Source organism: Arvicola amphibius, chromosome 15 (genome assembly GCF_903992535.2).
Source record: "Arvicola amphibius chromosome 15, mArvAmp1.2, whole genome shotgun sequence".
Taxonomy (NCBI): Eukaryota; Metazoa; Chordata; class Mammalia; order Rodentia; family Cricetidae; genus Arvicola; species Arvicola amphibius.
The window spans coordinates 16,898,148-16,918,755 of record NC_052061.1 but is presented as its reverse complement, the minus strand read 5'-3'; the positions used below and the strand labels follow the sequence as shown (position 1 = coordinate 16,918,755).

The 20,608-nt window shown below is 43.4% G+C and overlaps 1 protein-coding gene across 1 annotated transcript in view; it reads right to left on the bottom strand.

Annotated features, from left to right (window-relative positions):
* Nucleotides 1-20,608, bottom strand: part of Ttc29 (tetratricopeptide repeat domain 29) — a 196,394-nt gene that overhangs the window by 114,817 nt on the left and 60,969 nt on the right. Inside the window, exons 5-6 of the mRNA XM_038313010.1 lie at nucleotides 11,495-11,707; nucleotides 10,187-10,272 (exon numbers count right to left, since the gene is read on the bottom strand). Of these exons, the coding sequence (XP_038168938.1) occupies nucleotides 10,187-10,272; nucleotides 11,495-11,707 (299 nt within the window). The remainder of the gene's footprint in view (nucleotides 1-10,186; nucleotides 10,273-11,494; nucleotides 11,708-20,608) is intronic.

Here is a 20,608-nt window from a genome sequence, read left to right as displayed (position 1 = left end):
AGACAAATATAGCAGGCTGAGGCAAGAGGATTGTCGATGGGATTGTTACAAGTTCCAGGCCAGGCAAGTCTGGGATAGGGTGAGAACTTACCCCCTTTTAGGTCTCAAGCCCAGTCTCCCTCAGTACCTGTGGCTCCTCCCTGTACTCTTCATCCCACCCCTACCTTAGACCCCTCCCTCCCAGGGGCGTGGCTTCCCCTTGGCTTCCCTTAGCATAACCCCTATGTAACTCAGCCATATTGGTTACACCTGTCCCTTGGCCTCTTGCACGGGGTCTCCACCCCCCCACTTATGGTCTGGCTTAGTGTTCTGCCTGGCCTCTTCCCTCGGCCAGCTTTCTCCCTTACATCTACACTAAAAATCTCCCTTCTACTTTAGGAGCAATCCTGTCCTCCTTTTATTTCTTTGTCGTTATTCACCGCCAAAAACATCAAATAAAAGCCAAGAAAAAGAAAACACAAAATGCACAAATTATTTTCTAAAACTATACCAGTGTCGAAAACCACCTAAGAATTTCACTCAAGTAAGAAAAGGTTCCTAGGCTCATATAGCTCATTAATTGGGAAACTAAAAATCCTATGATATGATTTATTCTTCTATGCTACATAAACTTCAGTAATTGCTATAAAGCTACCTGGTTCAATGTTTCAGGAAGGTTATAACTTAACGACAAAGCCAAATAAAAAGTTATTCATAAAACAATTGCTTTTCCATTCTCCAAATCATTAAGACAAATTTTCCTGTACTCCTTACACAGCCGCTTTCCACATAGGATCACCGCGAAGTAACTGTGAACCACATTCTTTCCATGTGGTTGGAAAATGAATCCATTTTTTTTAAATGAGGAAGTTTCACTACTTTCTTTTTAAACTTCTTTCAGCAAGTCCTTTCTTAGGCTTGTTTGATTCTGGGTATTCTGGACATTTTTCTTCTTGGCACCACGTAGGAAGTGAAAGTGAAGTACTGTTTGCATGCTGGCAGGTGTGCTTCTGTATGTGTGTGCGCGCGCGTGTGTGTGCGTGCATGCATGCGTGCATGTGTGTGCCTCTGTATGTGTGTGCGCATGTGTGTGCACGCACGCGTGTGCGTGCGTGGATGCATGCGTGCGTGTGTGTGCCTCTGTGTGTGTGTGCGTGCATGTGCATGTGTGTGCGTTCCAGCAGGTGTGCTGCCAAACTAAGGAATGAACAGCAATGAGTGGTGGACCCGGGGTCTGCACGAGCAGCTCCTTATAGAGTTCTCAAGGGGACGGTCTGAGGCTGGAGCAGGGAGAGAGAATTCAGCAGAGGAATACAGTGTGCGGAAAAACTTCCATGCCAAGTGAGAGGATGGCTGCCGAGACCCAAGCTCACAGGCACAGCCTCAACTGCAAGGGGAGCCCGAGTTCACATGTTCCTCAGGCTGTAGGAAAGGATTCCTAATGATAATTAAAGACATTCTGTTTCATGGGTAGTGAAAGATGTTATATTTCATTAAAACATGGCTCAAATCATTTTGGGGGGATGCCTTTTCTCTTCCTCAAAGAAAAATGATGCAAGCAGTTTCCCACAAAATGTTGCCTTATTTTCATTATAAAAATGAATATCAATTAAAAGACACATTTAAGTATTGTGTAAATACATACGTGGGAAGATTAGTAAATGGTAGTTAAGAGACAAAGTAAGAATAGGCCTGGTGTGATAGCTCAGTGTGTTAAGAACACTTCCACTGAGCTTAGGTTGCTCATCATCTCTTAGGGGTTCCAGGACCCACATAGTGGAAGGAGCAAACTCACTCCTTCAAGTTGTTCTTTGACCTCCACACTCATGCAGTGTACACACACACACACACACACACACACACACACACACACACACACCACATGGGGGTGGAGGGAGAGTACTTTTTTTTTTTTTTTAAAGAAAGCAGTTTCCATGACTGGTAATGACATTTACAAAGTGCTACCCAAAGGAAAGGAACTCTGTTCTATGTATGCTGCTCCAGAACCTGCCAGGGTATGCACGTCAGCTAGGTTGACAGGAGCTCACTACTCTACGTTGAAGGGAGCTGTATACAGGAAGAAACTAAAAAGGAACAATTACTAAGCGTTATCTCGTCACCCCGACTTTCTATCAGTGAAGTGCTCTGGAGAGATTAGGCCACTCTCGGCGAGGAATGACTTTTATCTTGCATCTGTTAGGTTGAAAGGATAAAATTTCACTGCAGTTACTTAATGAGACCTTCAGAATGCTTTATAAATATGATTAATATGCTCCGTTATCGGTGGATATGTATCAAGCAAGTTGTATGTTGCCAGAATGTTTATGTCAGTATTTTTTTTCTGACATATAGCATGTACTCGTATTCTTCCTATGTAATGCTACCGGGCAATGACAGAGATATAGCTCAGGCATGCATACAAGTTAACAATTGTACTGGAAGCTTTCTACGGTGTCATAAAGATGCTGACATATTAACCGTGGAAATAGCTACATTGAGCATGTGGAATAATTAAATAATAGTACATTGAATCTTGTTCTATAAAAGCAAAGGAAATCCCAGTTCAATGAATTTTTGCTTTTATCATAAACATTTTAAAAGAACTTTATTTTACTGTATTTATATGTGTGCTTGTGTCCGTGTGTGTGTATGTGTGTGTGTGTATGTGTGTATTTGTGCATGTGAGTATAGTACTTGCAGAGGCTAGAATAAGATGTCTTGTCCCCTGGAGCTGGAGCTACAAGTGGTTGTGAGCCACCCAATGTGGGTGTTGGGAGCCAAACTCTGGTCCCCTAGAAGAACAACAAGAATTCTCAACCGCTGAGCTATCCCTCTAGCCCCTGGTACAAGTCCTGATTAAACTTAATCACTGGAATAATGGAAAACAGATGGCTCACAGGACAAACAACTGAGTGAAGTTGGTTTCTGGAAGTTTGAAGGAGAATGAGTTGTTAGGAAGGAGGGAACCTGCGCAGCCAGCAAGACTGAGGGAGGCTCTTTCTTTGGGGCTGCAATATGAGTGGGACTTCTTACTGAACTATAACGTGATGCAGAGCCCTACACTGTAAGGCAGAGCAGACATGCTACCTGGAGTATCCCCTCTTGTACTAGCGCTCTGCCATCATGGGGACCCCACCCCACCCTCCTGACTTCATGTCGGTCTAACTGACTCCTAAAGCCCTCACCAAATACTGTCGGCATATGACTCTGGGGATTAAATCACTAACAAATGAATTATAGGAACATACCTAAACCCCAACAGCCAGCAAGGGGTTGATCATTAAGCTTTTATTCTTATTCTTGCAGACACATTCTTTTGTTAAATATATTAGTAATTTATTATTAATAAAAGACTTTAAATAGAGGCACATTAACACAAATTTAAAATGCCTCTTTCTGATGAACAGAACTATTGAGTAGGAATGTTTCTTCAAAAAGACATAATAGAATTATTAAATGGATGACAAGTGTTATTGGAAGGGAAAAAGCATGAGAGGTCAAGGTTGAGTTTAGAGGAAAAATATTGAAAATTTGATGATATCTTAGTTTATGTGTTAAAATACAACTGACTGGATAAAAGCCAAAGGCTTTAATAGCATCAACTAACAATAGACATCTCCTAGGGGTTCCAAGGTGGCACAGCAGATAGGCGTAGTCTCACTCCTCTCTACAGTCACACAGGGTGGACACACTGACATATTGAGATGACATATTGAGATGTTATTGATGACACTGGCAGCATATGATGAGAAGTGGCTTTGAGGAGAGAACAGAGGCAAATGCTGCCCGTTTCTTTCATGTAAATGGAGCCCTGCTCTCAATCATCTATCTATCTATCTATCTATCTATCTATCTATCTATCTATCATCTATCTATCTATCTATCTATCTATCATCTATCTATCTATCTATCTATCTATCTATCTATCTATCTATCTATCTATCATCAATCTATCATCTATCTATCTATCTATCAATCATCTATCTATCTATCTATCATCAATCTATCATCTATCTATCTATCTATCTATCTATCTATCTATCTATCTATCACCTACCTGTCATTATCATCTATTATCAGTCATCCATCTATCTGTCTACCAATGGCGTGAAGGAATCAGGGAACAATTTCAGAGGAAGGGAACCAGTCGGAATGGGGTGAGTAACTAGAACCACAAGCCGAATACAGTGATGGATGTGTATGGCAATGCCATCGTTGAGCCCATAGTTTTCTATGCTAACTGTGCTGGGGAGTTTTCACTGTCAGCTTGACTCAACCTAGGCTCACTTGGGAAGAGAGTCTTGAAGAGGGAAGAGCCAGATCAGATTGGCTTGTGGGTATGTCTGTGGGGATTGTCTTGATCATCCTGGAGGTGGAGAGACCCAGGTGGTGGCAGTACCTTTTCACAGGCTGGGCCCTGGACCGGGCAGGACTGTCTAAGAGAAACCAAAGTTAGGGAGCTCTCTGAGAGCAAGCAGATATGATGGAGATGTAATTCCCTCTCCTCGGCTCTTGTCTGTGGATGTGACTCTCAAGTCCCTGTCTGAACTCCCTTTCAGTGATGAACTGTAAGCTGGATTTGCAGCCCTTTCTCCCCTGCGCCACTTTTCCTCAGGATATTTTATGATCGTATCAGCAATGAAACTGTAATTCTAAGAATTTAAAACAAGAATCAAAAAGCATTTAAAAATATTCTTTGCATTTGCTTTGTGATTACATGACTAGTTATATCTCCAATCAATTAGGGAATCACCTAGCATATTTAATTTTATCCAGTCATTGTGTCTCTAGTGTACCCAGTAAATATAGAAGATACTCTCCTGTTACAGACTTTCTAGCAGACCAGGCAGATACTCTTTCAGAACTTTATATTAAAAAAGCTTTTTCTTGGAGCTGACATGAAGAAGTTTATCCTTTCGAAGCTTAGAAGAGAAGAACTTTGAAATCTGGTATTGGGCAGCATTATGACCCTCTGATAGCTCTGAGAGGGTTGCTTGCCTGCTGCTTACCCCCAGGTGTTTTTGGACTTGGATTTACATTGCTGCCTGTAGGAGGAGGGCCTGCTTGTTCATCCCAGCCAAACGGCTAGCTTAGCCCCAAAGTAACCACATAGAAATTGTATTAATTAAAGTGATGAGTGGAGGGCTGTGTTCCTGCCGCCCAGCTCCCAGCCGCCTGGGTAGCTTATGCCCTAGAATAACAACACACAAACTGTATTCATTTAAACACTGCCTAGCCCATTAGCTCTGGCCTCTTACTGGCTAACTCTCTCTTACTTTAACCCATATTTAGTAATGTGTGTTGCACCACAAGGTGGTGTCTTACCAGGAAGATTCTAGCCTGCATCCATCATGGAGAGGAGAGTCATGGCAACTGCCTGAGGCATCTGCCTCACTTCCCTTCTTCCCAGCATTCTGTTCTGTCTACTCCACCTATCTAAATCCTGCCCTATCAAAAAGCCAAGGCAGCTTCTTTATTAACCAATGAGAGTCCTCCATCAGCTTAGCCCATTAGCTCTAGCCTCTTATTGGCTAACTCTCACATCTTGATTTAACCCATTTCTATTACTCTGTATATCGCCACGTGGCAGTGGCTTACCAGCAAAGATGCAGCATGTCTGACTCTGGCACGGGCTCCATAGCGTCTCTTTCCTACTCCACCCCTCTTCCTCCCAGCATTCAGTTCTGTCTTCCCCGCCTACCTAAGTTCTGCTTTATCAACTAGGCCAAGGCAGTTTCTTTATTCATTAACCAATGAAAGCAGCACACAAACAGGACCTCCTACACCAGCTGTCCTCTCCTCCTTCACCCTCACATGGTCCTTCTCTCTCTGTGCTGTCTTTTGTTTTTCTGTTTGTTTCACAGCCTCCTCTGCCCTTTTCTTAGAACGATGTTTGACGTTGGAATTGGAGCCCACCCCAATCAATCCAGGACAACCATCTCATCTCCAGGTCTTTAAGATGATCATATCTGTATTCACCAGTTCCAGGGATGAAGACGTGGTTGGGGCGGCACCATGTAACCTATTGCACTCAGCGGAGCCAGCCTACTTATACTCCCGCAAGGGATGTGAAGCAATTGAGATGATGAGCTCGAGGAACTGGCCCGAGGTTTTCCAGATGACAAGCAGTGAACATGAGATTCATATTCCAGAAAATAACACCATCTTAAAAGAGCAGAAGTTTCCAGGATTTTCCATCTGGATGTCAAAGATAATTTCTGTGATCCATTTTTACTAGACTATCTTATACCACTGACATCATAGGGTACACTAGAATCCCCCAGCTCCACACAGTCATTCTATAGGAAATTAGTCACGTCTGATCAGCCTGTTTGCTGCCCATGGTGTTAGTTAGCATTTTTTCATGACTGTGACAAAATGCCTGAGGAAAACAAACCAGGGAAGAAGGGTGTCTTTGGATCATGGGTTCAGAGATCTCAGTCTATGGCACTTGGCACCATTGTTTCTGGGATTGTGCATGGAGAGGCAGAGATCTCAGCCTATGGCATTGGCACCATTGTTTCTGGGGTTGTGCACGGAGAGGCAGAGCACCATAGTAGAGGAACTGTGGCAAAGTGACTCACTTCATCTCAACAGTAGGCAGAGACTGAGATGGAGCCCAGGACACAACAAAGCAGGAAATGGGCTTGAAGAACGCACTGCTACATCTTAAGACACCTACTTCTTTTTTTTAAAAGTTTCTCACACTATTTTAATATTACAAGAAATCATTGAGATTAAAACTTAAAGTTGATCTCCTTACCTATTCACAAAGGAAATGCTAAAGAATGATAGAGCTGCCCTTTCCAAAACCAAATCCTTAATTTATCTGGTATCAAAGGGCATAAGAGATAAGTAGGCACCTACTTCTGTGTCATATATAGTCATATATATATGCATATATATGTACACTATGTCCATATGTGTGGGTACATGTGCCAGAGCACACATGTGAAACTCAAAGGACAACTTGTGGAAGACAGTTTTTTCCTACTCTGTGAATTTTAGGGTCTTCAGGTTTAACAGCGGCAAGTGCCTTTGCCAATCAAGGCATCTTGTTGGTCCCTAGTTGTTGTTGTTGTTAAGGTTTTCTTTTTTCCTTTGATGATGTTTTGAAATAAGGCCTTACTTTGTAATCCAGGCTGGCCTGGAACTCATGGCAATCTCCGGCCTTAGAATTTCAAGTATAGGCATTAAAAGGGTGAGAACTTCAAGTATTAGCATTACAAGGGTTAGTCTCTTACTTAGGGTTGTTGTTGCTATGATGAAACACCATGACCAAAAGCAACTTTGGGAGGAAAGGATTTATTTGGCTCACACTTCCGTTAGTACTGTCCATCACTGAAGGACGTCAGGAAAGGAACTTAAGCAGGTAGGGAACCAGGAAGCAGAAGCTGATGCAGAAGCCATGGAAGGTGCTTGTAACTGGCTTGCTTTACATGACTTGCTCAGCCTGCTTTTTTATAGAACCCAGGATGACCAGTCCAAGGGTGGCCCCACTCACAATGGCCTGGGCTCTTCCACATCAATCACTAATTACAAAAATGTCCTACAGGCTTGCCTACAGCCAGATTTTATGGAGGCATGTTCTCAACTGAGGTTTCCTCCTCTGAGATGACTTTTGCTTGTGTCAAGTTGACATAAAGCTATACAGCACGATGAGCCACCGTGGCTCATTCAATCTGTTTCATCGCAGTTCCTATCTGTAAAGTTACTGCTTGTTAGCATTCACGCATTACGCTGGCCCACCCTTGGGGTCTTCAACTGCAGTCACTAAGAGCACTCTTTGTGCATATGCACTGGAGTCCCTAAGGGTCCTGATAGAATACGTCATCAAGCCACGTGCGCATGCACCAAAGCCCTTTATAAAAAGCCGGCCCTTCCTGTGTCTCCCTCTCTTTTCCACCGCTTCCATTCCAGAGGTCTCTTCTGTCACTCTCTCCCTTCCCTTCCCCTCCCCCCCCCGACCTGAACAAACCTCCCATGTGAGTCCTGTTGTGTGGTGTAACTTTCCTTCTCACTACCGCGCCACACTGCAAAACAGCGCTGCTACCTCCCGAGTCTGCCACCAGATCATCAACTCCATAACGAGACTTAGTCTGTCAGTGGAGGAAGTCGCTTCATGGCCCCTTCACATACTAAAGCCTCATCTCAGAACACTGCACTGGGGACCAAAGCATAGGAGTCTTTTAAGGGGTTGGTTCATATTCAAACCATGACACACATAATTTATAATAAAAATTTATTGAAAATAACCTTAGTGTCCTCCTATAGGATGTTAAAGCATTCATGGTCCAGCCCTTTTCAAATGCAGCGTATCTATAATTACATATGAAATTTCTAAGAGAGTAGATCTTGAGTCTTCTCAGAAAATAAGGCAAGTTATGAAATGATAGGCTCATGGCAATCACTTTCCAGCCTACTTGCATTTCAAAATGGCATGTAGCAGGTTTGCCTCCTAAATACACACATTTATCTGTTACCCATCCCGTGGTGAACCTGTAAAAATGAAGACTACAGTGAAGGTCGCCTGAGGTAGTGTGAAAGAAGCTCACTGACGGCACGGAGCTGTGTGTGGAAAATGCCCGTCTTCAAACATAACCAAAGGAAAGGCATCTACACCCCCTTATCTGTGTCGCATACACTGAGGGTTCTAGAAAGGTAAGTCCTAAATTTGTAACTGTATTTGAGGAAAAGAATTGTGGAGCTAAGTGTGGGGATGGAAGGGAGCTTTCTGTTGTAAACGCTACTGTGTTACTTGACGTTACCTTGCTACAGACATGGAGCAAAGGGGTGGGTGGGGGAGGGATAAAGAGGGAGGGGAATGAGAATCTATGAGCTAGTTTTCACCTAATTTAATTTTTATTCTACTTTTCTTCCCCTCCTTTTTTTTTTCTTTTTTGAGACAGTCTTGCTGTGTAACTCAGGCTGCTCCCTCCCAATGCAAATAATCCTACTTCATTTTCTTGAGACTGGCCTGTACCATCTTGCTTTACAGTTTTTAGCTTCATCTCTTAATACATTTGTCTTCCCTCAAACAATTCATTGCTTCCCAAATAAAGCCCACCTCTGTGCGTGTGTGTGTGTGTGTGTGTGTGACTGTATTTATGTGTATTGTTCCATCATCGCCTTTGTGTGTTTTCTACATATAGAACCCCCCCCCCCCGTGCCACTGTTCTCCTGTGTAACCTCCCGGTTTTCTGGGTTGGAAACCACCTCCCCTTCTGCCTTTATGAAGCAGCTCTAAGCTTATGCTCTGAACTGTGGCCCTGCTTCTCGGTTGGCCACATTGCATTAGCTCCTGCAGAAATGAATGCGTCTTCTCGGCTGGCCACATTGCATTAGCTTCTGCAGGAATGAATGCGTCTTGGTGGTTTGTCTGCTCTCCAAGCACCAGATCAGAGCTTTGCCAAACACTTGTCACTAACCACAAAATTTGAACGGAAGAGTCGTCTAGGAAAAGCTGTGCTTTCTATGATGACCAGTTTCAAGGGAGCTAGAAAATGACATATGACCCAAATACAAGAATCCTGCTTAACATAAATATCAAAAGGAGTCAATGAGATTCCAAAGCTCTGCATTAAACCCGTACTATACAAAGTAAGGTAAGTGCGTGGGATGTAAATTTTTAAAAAGTTACATTTGATAAGCATTGCAGATAGCACGAGGAAAGAAACCTGACTTAATTAAAATAAAGAAAGCACGGCTCTTGCTGTCTGTGACCCATCCAAACACAGCAGGCCCAGGGATGAACTCTACAAGCAGTAGTTCTGTCATGGAGTAAAGTGTGTTGAAGACTGGGACTATCAGCCTCTTGCTGATGCGTCCCCAGGCCCAGATCAGTGCAAATATCACTCCTGTTTAGCAGGCACATATGCTCAAAATGAATTGTCCCAAATCACCTTATAAAACCACTGCACCTTCACTACTCCATCTTCTTTCATCTGAAACCACTTTCCCTTGCTCTGGACGGAGAGGAGTAGAGGGTCATACTACTCAGTGCAGTGACTTCCCATACCTTACAGTGTTTCATAGTAGTTGACCCTAACTCACCTTGGAAGACCAATAGATCCCACTTTTTCATCCCTCTAAGAGACTGATATTCGGTTTGGATCTCCATAAATAGGTGCGCTGATGTCAGCCCCAACCCATCTCTTCTGACCTTATGATAACGTCAGGTTATAAAATGATTTCCACTTTGACTTACTGTGAGTGCGGTTTCATATTCTCCAGCAGACATGTAGGCTGAGCCCAGGTAGAGAGCAGCTTCTCCTTCCATGGTCCTGTCACTTCCTGAAGTGAGGAGGTCAAGAAGTCACCATGGTATTTGGGGACAGAGTTACCACACAGACCCAAACCCTCATCAGTCAATACAACAGACAGTCACTCTTTTAAAAGCATACACACATGGGCTGGAGAGATGACTCCATGGTTGAGTCCTCTGGCTGCTCTTCCAGAGGTCCGGAGTTCAATTCCCAGCAACCACATGGTGGCTCACAACCATTTATAGTGGGATCTTCTCACATAAAGTTGTAATGCAGATAGAACGCTCGTATACAATAAATAAATAATAATAAATAAATAAATCTTTAAAAAAAAACTTGCACCCAAATAAGTCATCAGCTACTTAACAAATGAATTTGTGAAATACATCCATGAATCAATAAACTTTAGTTCAAGACTGTAACTTCTTTTTCTCCTTCATGGGAAAAACTAGTCTATTAGAAAATTACTGTGTGGTGACATAGTAATGAAAGGGGCATTTTTCTCTGCATGTTATGAATTAAAAGTTTATAAGAAAATGCTTCATTTTCATTATGCTTATACAAATAAAGATGCTATAAGATATTAAGGTTGTAAGCAACTTTCCTGAAAGCATTCTTACTGTTCAGAGTGTGAATGAGAATCATGTGGGCAGCCTGGCAGCCTGCAGATGCTGATGCTGCCAGTCTGGGGTGGGGCAGAGTGTGACTTTTATAGCATGCCTCCTGGTGATGTTGATAACGCTAATCCAAAGGCCGAGCTTTGAGAGGGGCAAAGGTCTAAAGATATTACAGTGTTATTTCCCTGTTACTGCTAACTAAATATTTACCACACTTTCCCAAGGATCTGACTATAGGGAATTTCTAAACAATAAAAGGTTTCTCAGATTGAAAAAAAAATACACAACCTATACACACCCACCCCACCCCCACCAACACCCACCCCTCCCCCATGCACACACATTTACAGATGACCTTATCTCCTCTTTGTGAATTCCTTGTTTTACAACAGTACCCCCAGTGAATTGTAATTTTGGAAATAAAGCTTTCAAGAAACTAATGGATATCTCATTGTCAGCATTAAGGGCTCTCCTTCTGCCTTACAGCAAAATCTGAAAGCATATTGATGGCATTTGTCTTTGCATTTCATAGGAAATAATTACTCTAACACTTGACAATTTTTACTCCTCTCTTGGGAGAACCAGTGTCTGTCCATTAAAGAAATCAGTGTGAGAGCAGGCTCTCCCACCCACCTTCTTTGGCTATTTCAGAAGCTTTTATTAGAATTTTGATGGCCTGTTTATATTCTTTGTTTTCCAGCATTTTGTCTGAGAGCAGTCTGTAGGTCCTCACGAGGCTTTCACAGGCGAGCAAGTTGAGATAGTGGCCTGCCTCATCCTTCCATATCCGGCCCTGTGTCAATTCATGGAATGCTTCATAGTGCTGGGCCGCTTCCAGTAGCTCACCTGAAGAATAAGAGCCGTTCATAAATAGAAAGCACAGGCCAGAAACTTGTTTTCAAAATTTTACACGCGTGTTCGAATCACTCATACATGGGGAGACACCGGGGAGGCACGTGCCGACACTGCTCGTAAAGGGTAGGGAGATATGCAGGGGAATGCGGTTCAAAGGAGTTGAAGTGGGAAACAATCTAACGGGGCCTCTCACATTTCAGCACTGAACTCTGGTGAGACATCTTCAAGGGGGGTGACCTCGGCCGGTAGAAATGACGGCCATTGTGCAAGCCCTGAGACAGCCTGAAGATCCATCAGCGGTTACAGCCTCATTAAGTTGACTAGTGTCTCAGGAACTGCGTGCATTCTCCATTTTACTGCAGTGTGATGGCGTGGAATTCGCTTGGCTCCGTTTTACAGAAGGGAGAGGAGAGGCTCAGCTCAACATTGGCTGTCTAGAGGGAGTAGAACTGTGAAGGCTTCTCCAGAGCCTGTGCTTGCCACCATTATCCTTATTGCTTCCTGGAGGTGGCGTCTGACTCACTCTTAGGGAGCATTTAAGCAACGTGAGAGGCGTGCACCTGTTACACACTTCAGACGACACAGTGGCTTTTAAGCCTGCACCTCCGTTGTCTGCCTCGATCTGGAGGATGTTGTTCCAGATACAATCCTACCAGTCACTCCCGAATGTCTCTTCTCAAACCCCAAACTCTAAATTAGCCTTAAACCATTTCATTCCTTAAAATCTGAGAAAGTCTGTTTCTGGGAGAGCGCTCTGCAGGCCACACTGCAGACTGTACTTTACGTGATAATTCTCTTCAGGCATACTCCTGCACCACGAAGCACCAGCAGCTGTGGCAGCATCAGCAGCTGTGGCAGCATCAGCTGACACACAGCACCGCTCTAAGCTAGGCCAACCCAGCCGTGCATCTCAACTGCAGCAGCGGAAAGGAACAAAGGTTCTTAACTCAGTTTTACTCCTTTTTTGGTTTGTTTGTTTGTTTGGTTAGGCTAATTACTACCAAACTCCATCCCTTAGTTTACTATTCTGTCAAACAGGCATGTAGTCAAGCTATTCAGAATTAATTAAAGCACATTTAGTGTATTACGGGTTAGTGTGTAAAATAAGCATAGACGTGTTAACAGTTGGCATAGTAATTGCATTGCTACAATAACTAACACTCAGTTGCAATATAGTCACTATAGTTATACTTTAATTCAGCTTATCCTGCACAATAGAAGAATTAGTCTTTCTAACAACACTACCATGACAGTTTAAATTAACCCTCACGGTTCCTACTAGGAACACTGCATTTTCTCAAGTTACTTCACTGCGTGGTATACAGGCAGGCACGGTGCTGCCTTGACTAATTATATGACCTGCCAACATTTGTTATACTGACTTTGATATTCAGACTCTTAGCGAATACACAGACAAACTCGGAGTGTTGGCACACACCTGGATAACCCCAGCACACACCTGGATAACCCCAGCACACACCTGGATAACCCCAGCACACACCTGGATAACCCCAGCACACACCTAGATAACCCCGGCGCTCGGGAAACTGCTGTGTGAGAACCAGATTATAATAGGAGACAATCGTAGGCTGCATTAAGACAGGGTCTCAAAAAATAAGAGTGACATTTCCAAAGAAAGGTGAAACAAGTGGAGATTCCTTAGCGATTAAGTGGCAGCAGAATACAGTAAAATCAGCCAGAAAGAGTCCTTACCTTCTGGGCTGGGGTGGGGACAAAGCAGAGGGCAAGGAGTCCTGCAGAGCTGTTTGGAAACCTATCATAAAGCTGCGGAGAAAGGAGAGCACACAGCTGCAAACTGTATTGCCAAAGAATACTTCATTTCATAGGCTTCACAACGAACGAAGAAACCCGAGGATGGAAATGGTCAGAATGGGCTGAGGTCCTGTCTCTGCCTTCCCTGTGAGCCACTCTTCCCTCCTTGCTCCTGAGTTTTGAAGGTTGTTAGGTTTCTGGACAACTCACATGTGTAAGGAGGAATAATTTGGGGGTACTGGTCACTATGAAAGACCATCTTGGGGTAATCAGAAAGAATCTTTTTGTGTGAAATTAAGGTTTTCTAGAGCTTTGGGGTAAGCATCAAGAGACTGCCTAGTTCAAGACTGTCTGGGAGTCAGGTCTCAGAAGTGTGGGGTTGTGACCTCCACAGAAAAGGGCCTAAGACACTTGGATGAAAGAACCAGGAAGTGCCCTTTCTTGGTGGAGTAAGGCATTGATAACAAAGGCTTTCTTCCTCATGTATTATCCTTTAAATGTCCCCAGACTGGCAAAGATGTAATCTCTAAGTTTTCACTGATGAGGAAACAGAGGCTCATAAAGAGTAAATGACTGAAATCTGTAAACCACATTTAAAACGTTTTTCTGATTAGAGGTTGATTCCTGGTTACCAAAGCCCTGTATAACCAGTTCTACCACATTAGCTCTGGCTTCACATACCATCAGGAACCTAAATTGTCTCCCTTGAAACTGCACCCTGCATCTCCATGAATAAAGCAATGCTTGAGTTAATGTTCCCGGTCTCTTCTAGACCCCTAATGAGTTCGCTCAAGCCAGACCAGTCGTCCCTGTAACCGGTACCAAAACAGGAAGTGGCAATCCATCACGCCTTTCTGAATACCCAGATTTATAATCGGCACCATTTAAATTCTCTGTTTTCTCCTCAACCGTGTGGGGATACCTTAGGGACACTTTGAAGTCTTTGGAAGTCCCACATGTTGTGACTTCAGCCAACCAGTGATGGCTTCAGTCCCACCTGTCACTGCTTTGGTGCTGCTGAGCTGGGTCCCTGGGGTTCTGGTCAGCACTGCTTCCAGCAGAAGGGTTTGCACAGTAGGAGTCCTCCCAGGGAAGGTTTCAGTCCTTACGTTTCTTAATGGAAGCAAATAAGGCAGTGAAGTTTTGGTTCAAAGGACCGCAAGCTCACAATGGCTAAAGGCTGGTCAGAACTTGAAAGCACTCTTTATAATACGGTATATACTTGACTTAAAATATTAAAAGATATGCCTAAGGCATGATAAGAGTATAGTAACTTAAATGTAGTTACTCCCTTGAAGTAGGATCAGCAATGGTATGATTTCTGTCCAATCTATCTCCAATGGCAACAAAGGCCATAGTAATTATTTAATGTTATAACTAAGTGTTCTGATGCCAGTCGAATAGGTATCTATTGAAATATAATGCCTACTGCTTTTATCTGAAAACTTACGCAATGTTACTAAAGTTTTGGAAAAGGCCGTAAACAAAATTCCTTTTGACCAAGCTAAGTGCAAACAGCAGTGAAGACGGCAAACGGCGCCTTAGTTCCTTTTCTTTGCTGTGGTAAGTGCCATGACCTTGGCAATTTAGCTAAGAAAGGGTTCATCTGGGATTGTAGGTCCAGAGGGCAGGAGTCCATTATGGTGGAGTGGAGGCAGCCAGGGGTAGGCATGGTGGCTGGAGCAACTCTTCCAATGACATACTTCTTCCAACAAACCTACACTGCCCCAGAGCTCCCCAACAGCACCATTAATTGGGGACCAAGTGGAGGATATCTCATTGAAACCGCTACAGCTAAATTTTCAAATCTGGCTCATAACATTCTTTATAACTCCCTTGAAGTGTTCATATATAACCCACCATTCGTTTCCAAATAAAATTTAGCATATAGGGACCTGGAGAGATCTTTCTAGACCCCACCATCAGTCTTAGAATAGTGAGAGTGAGCGGGTGCTGCAAGTGTCAGAAGTGGTCAAGCGTGGGCATTATTTTCCATGGAGAAACAGGAACAGAGGGAGGGAGACTCCCGTATCACAAAATAAGGCTCAGTAGAAACCTTATATCTGTTAAACGTCTCCCGAGGGAGGGGAGTTTTGATCACATGGGCAGTAGGATCGTTAGCAAATCTTCAGCACTGTAGCATCAGGGTAGCAGTCAAGAGCACTGCTGAGCTGTGTGCCTGCAGGCCATCGTTCTACGTCATGCAGCAACGGGCCACACTCAGGGGAGAAAACGGCCGAACTGTCATTGGAGGGAGGAAAGGCAGCCACCATAGACACTGCCAGTGTCCATTTATTTCCAAACCACAAAGTAGACTGCAAATCACATCTTAGGAGAGCCTTGTGAACAACGGTGTGGGACAGCAATATCTAGATAGAGACAGAAGGTGGTCCACGCTTCGATTTTATTTCATTTTGCTTTCAACAATTATATGACATCTACATAAGCAGTAAAGACTTTGGCATGCATTTATAGTTTTTCACCTCAAGCAAAGCATGCTCTTAAAACAATCACACTCATTGTATCTAAGACTCTCACACACAAGAAATCCACACACTTATTTAAAAACACAAACAAAAGCCAAACAACGCTGCCGTAAACTGCAAAATGCTTGGTAGGATGTTAAGACAAACACAATGTGGAGAAAATACAATTTTATATATTTGGATATTACCCAAATTGTGGCTTTCCCTTCTCTGCACACCATCTCTGGAAGTTTATAGATATTTGTTGTCTCACAGCCGATGTCTAGAACAAATATTAAGTAAAGGGAAATGTATATGATCTCCCCCATTTTAGTTTTTTTTTAAAGTAGGAAGATTGACTAGATATTAACACAAATGGGTTTAAATGTGAAGCTGCCATAAAGGCAGGAACATAAATGTAATTCTCCCAGCCGCTATTTTGATGCACATTTTTGATTCCATGAATATTTTATGAAATGGCCCAAACTAAAGCCATATAACATTCCTGCATTACTGATGCCTGCGCCCGTAAGCTACGAACATTAGAGGCATGATTGAATGCATTAAAATGAACTCATTCAGCAGTGCATTGATTACTTGAAGGGGGAGGGAAGCAAGGGAAAGAAAGAAGAAAAAAGAAAGAAAGAAAAAGAAGTTGTTCCACTTCAGGAAAACGGCAGACACTTTGGAGTCTGAAACACAGGGGTGTGAGGCAAGTATGAATACAATAACATTTAATAAAGTGTTACTCATGCTAGCCCTGACATTAATTAGGCAATGTGTTAATTATGTCCAAAGATGGCTGCCGGTATTGTTCAAGTAATTTGAAATGTCACAGCCCTAAGATTCAGAGGCCTGTCCTGCTTTAGCTCCATACATCAGCAAGTCTGAGAGTAACTATTTTTTTTTCTATCAACTTGTACATTTGCCAGTAAAAACAACACTGCAAAAACAATTGCACAGAAATAATTTGACAGGTCCACGAGGCCCATTTCCTCAGCGACTTGGGCATATATTGTAAGCGTATTTAGTTCTAAATTGTGTGCGTTTGTTGGAGACTTTAGGGAAATATTCCACTTTAGTTTAAAACAACAACCTAAGGAACAATAAAGCTTTATGTATATTGTGTTGTATTTCAATCTGGAACCACTGGGCCATCTTTGGCATACGTTACTGTCCGTACGACGTAGACTTAGAATGTGCTAGAAGCAATAGTGAACAGTAGCAAAAAGAGAAAAATGCTACCGCCCCGACGTAAGAACAAAAGACATTGCTTTCCATTTTGGCTTAACTGCAAAAGCACTTTACATCATCTTTCCATATTTACGTTCAATTATAATGATTATAACGGTGCTACACATGCCGGCATAGCTGAGGCTCACCATCCTGCCAATGGGAAAGACGGAATTCCATTGTTTATCGCCTGTTGGGGGAGATTTGCTGTTTACTCTAATCCAGCATATACCATGGCAAAATGGATGGCCAACGACAAATGTTTGCGTCCACACTCAGTAACACCCCTAACAAACAGGACAGAGAATGTGACACTGTAAGATGTAGGGAGGAAACTTAGCGAGCTGTTTCTTTTCAACAGATTTCAGTGGGCTCGTGTGTGTGACTGTGCATGCGTGTTTGTGTCTGTGTGTGTTTCTCTATGTGTGTGTGTGTTTCTCTAAGTGTGTGTGCATCTCTGTGTGTCTATATGTGTGTCTCTCTGTGTGTGTCCGTGTGTCTCTCTGTGTGTGCATGTCTCTGTATGTGTGTATGTATGTCTCTCTCTCTCTGTGTATGTGCATCTCTGTGTGTATTTGTGCCTCTCTGTGTGTTCCATGTGTGTATCTGTTTCTATGTGTGTGTGGGGGTGTGTGTTGGAGTCAGAGGGGAGACTCACAAGGCCTTTATTATGACGATGGCCACACCGGATCAGGGTAAAGCCTGCCTTGACCTTCAGAGACCCTGGAGGAGGTGTTTGTTGTTAACAGTTGCTGTTTTGATATTTAGATAGCTCAGGTTTGCTCAGTGCACACATGTCGCTGCCAAATGTCAACAATTGCTGTCTGAGTTTGGGGATAGATACAAAGTGCCTCACCCCAAAGGTTTGCTTATTAGCTGCTGGCTTTGGGGAAAGAGACTCCTTGGGATTTGTCCTATTCAAAGGATTGATCCCTTGGCAGATGCAAACTGTAATAGTATTATTTGGAAGTGGTGTCTGATTGGAGGAAGAGGCCCCAGGGTCCTGGACAGACTCATCTTGCCATTGGTTCTATTGTTTTTCTCTCTGTTTCCTGGCTTCAATGCAGTGAGCAGCTCAGCTCCTTGCAGCTCTCTCTAACATGAGGTCCTATCTCACTTCCGGCCCAAAGCAGAGAAACTTCTGTAACCACGACCCAAGACAAGCCATTACCCTTTAAACTGTTTCTCCCAGTATGTGTCACAGCTGTAATAAGTCTGACTGATACATTTTCTTTGCTCTTAAAAAATGCATAAACAAGCCGAGCAGCGGTGGCGCACGCCTTTAATCCCAGCACTCGGGAGGCAGAGGCAGGTGGATCTCTGTGAGTTCGAGGCCAGCCTGGTCTACAGAGCAAGTTCCAGGACACACAGAAAAACCTTGTCTTGAAATACACACACACACACACACACACACACACACACACACACACACACAGAGAGAGAGAGAGAGAGAGAGAGAGAGAGAGAGTGAGAGCATGAGCATAAACTGAAGTTATCAGATTGTCTCAAAATTAAAACAAACAAAACCCACCAAATCCAGATGTGATGGTACACAGCTGTAGTCCAGCTTTCGGAAGGTGGAGGCACAAGGATCAGGAATTCAAGGTCAGCCATAGCTACATATTGAATTTGGGGCTACCCTGGGTTACATGAGACTCCATCTCAAAGGCAAAGGTAAAACACTTGTAGAATTTGTACACGTGGAATCAGTATTTCTCATGAAGAAACCTATGAAACATCCAGTTCATGGTTTTACCTTATTTGAAAATTCCTATTATAGTTTTAAAGTCTTCTTAAAATATCAAGCAATAACAACAGAAAAGCCCTAGAAATTTAATGCAGTAATTTGTGCACACGAGGCCAGTGCTCGGGCACTCACACATGTCCTTAGGCACACAAGCCTGCAGATCAAGGTCCCAGACTGACTTTAGCACTAATGAGGGACATTTCATTAGTTGTAGTAGTATTGTTCTTACCTACAATCCACGCTGCTCATGATTTTAAATAAACTACATTCAGCCTGCTTTGAATACATTTCTATAAGTAAAGAGAAAGAAGTAGGAGACTATCTGTCAGACTCTGTCAGCATGTGAGTGTGAGCAAGGGGAGTGGGCAGAGGCAGGCAGCGAGGGGCCGGGGAGCAAGCTGTTCTCCACATCTTCATTGGGTGGATAACGAACATGCTATTTGGGATACTGCAAAGGGAAAATCAATGGAAAGGCTGAAAATGTTTGATTTAGGTGAGTGTGAGGGAGATAAACCACATAGTTGGCCACTTACTTGCCAGGCACACTAGTAAATGATTCTCATGACAGGTTTTCTCCTTCTCTCCTCCCTTCCTTCTTCCCCCTCCCTCCCTCCCTCCCTGTCTTCTCATTTGACCCAGAGGATTAGCATCTATGTGTCCACACCTTAGGTCTATAGTAACAGCCTTGGTGACTGTCTTCTTGCTGTTGATGCTAGCGATGGCTGCTGATGGTGCCGAAGAGAGAAGGCAGGCCTTGGTTTCAGATTTGAGCTCCAGCATCAGGACCCAACCCGCCTTTCACAGAGTCTGCCAAGCTCTCCCTCTGAAACCTGACACCAGCTCGGCTCAGTTTAGCCACAGCTCTTGTGGAAAAGATGGTGTCAACCCCATGTTGATACCTGTACTTCACAGACTCAGGGACTTTTGCTACAAGGTTGTTTGTGTTTTAATTTAGTTGTCTATTGTCTGTTCTCCTCTTCCCTTTCCTCCCTTTCCCTTGCCCCCCTCTACTCCTCGCCCCCCCCCCCTTCTTTTCTCTTTTCCTTTCTTTGATATGGAAGAGCGTTCCTCAACCCATTGACTGCTACTGAAGATTCTAATTGGAAAGCATTTGCTCTCCTCTGGACCTTGGTGGGAATGCCTCTCTGCAGAAGCAGTTTGGAGCAGTGCTTCTCAGCGGCAGAGGAAACGCAGGCCCAGAGCAGTCACCTGCCGCAGAGATGGCTGCAGGCTCGGTGCAGTCAGTCAAGGCCCCTTCCAAAGCCTTCAAACAGAAAACCCTGCTGCAGAGGCAGCTGCACCTCTGAACCAGGCGGGGCTTCCTCTCTGTGCTACTCGTTAAGCAGTAAATAATTAAAACACCCTGAAAAAGACAGGTAAAATACAAGCCACAATGTCAGGAACACAGACATGAAAGAGAAAGGGGAAGAAAATGAACTAAAAAAAAGCCATGAAATAATTCATTTGAAGCTTTAATAAAGTTTCATTGCAGTCTTGTTTAAAGATATATCAGACTTCAGGGATGTAACCTAATTACATTTTTATTCTAAGTTCCATTCAAAGATCTCGGACTTTGATTCTTTTACACAGATCAAACATGGTATAATTTTCTCCTGGATATCAATACTTAAAAAGAATCTCTTCATTAAATCCTGTAAGGTCTTCCGCGTGTGT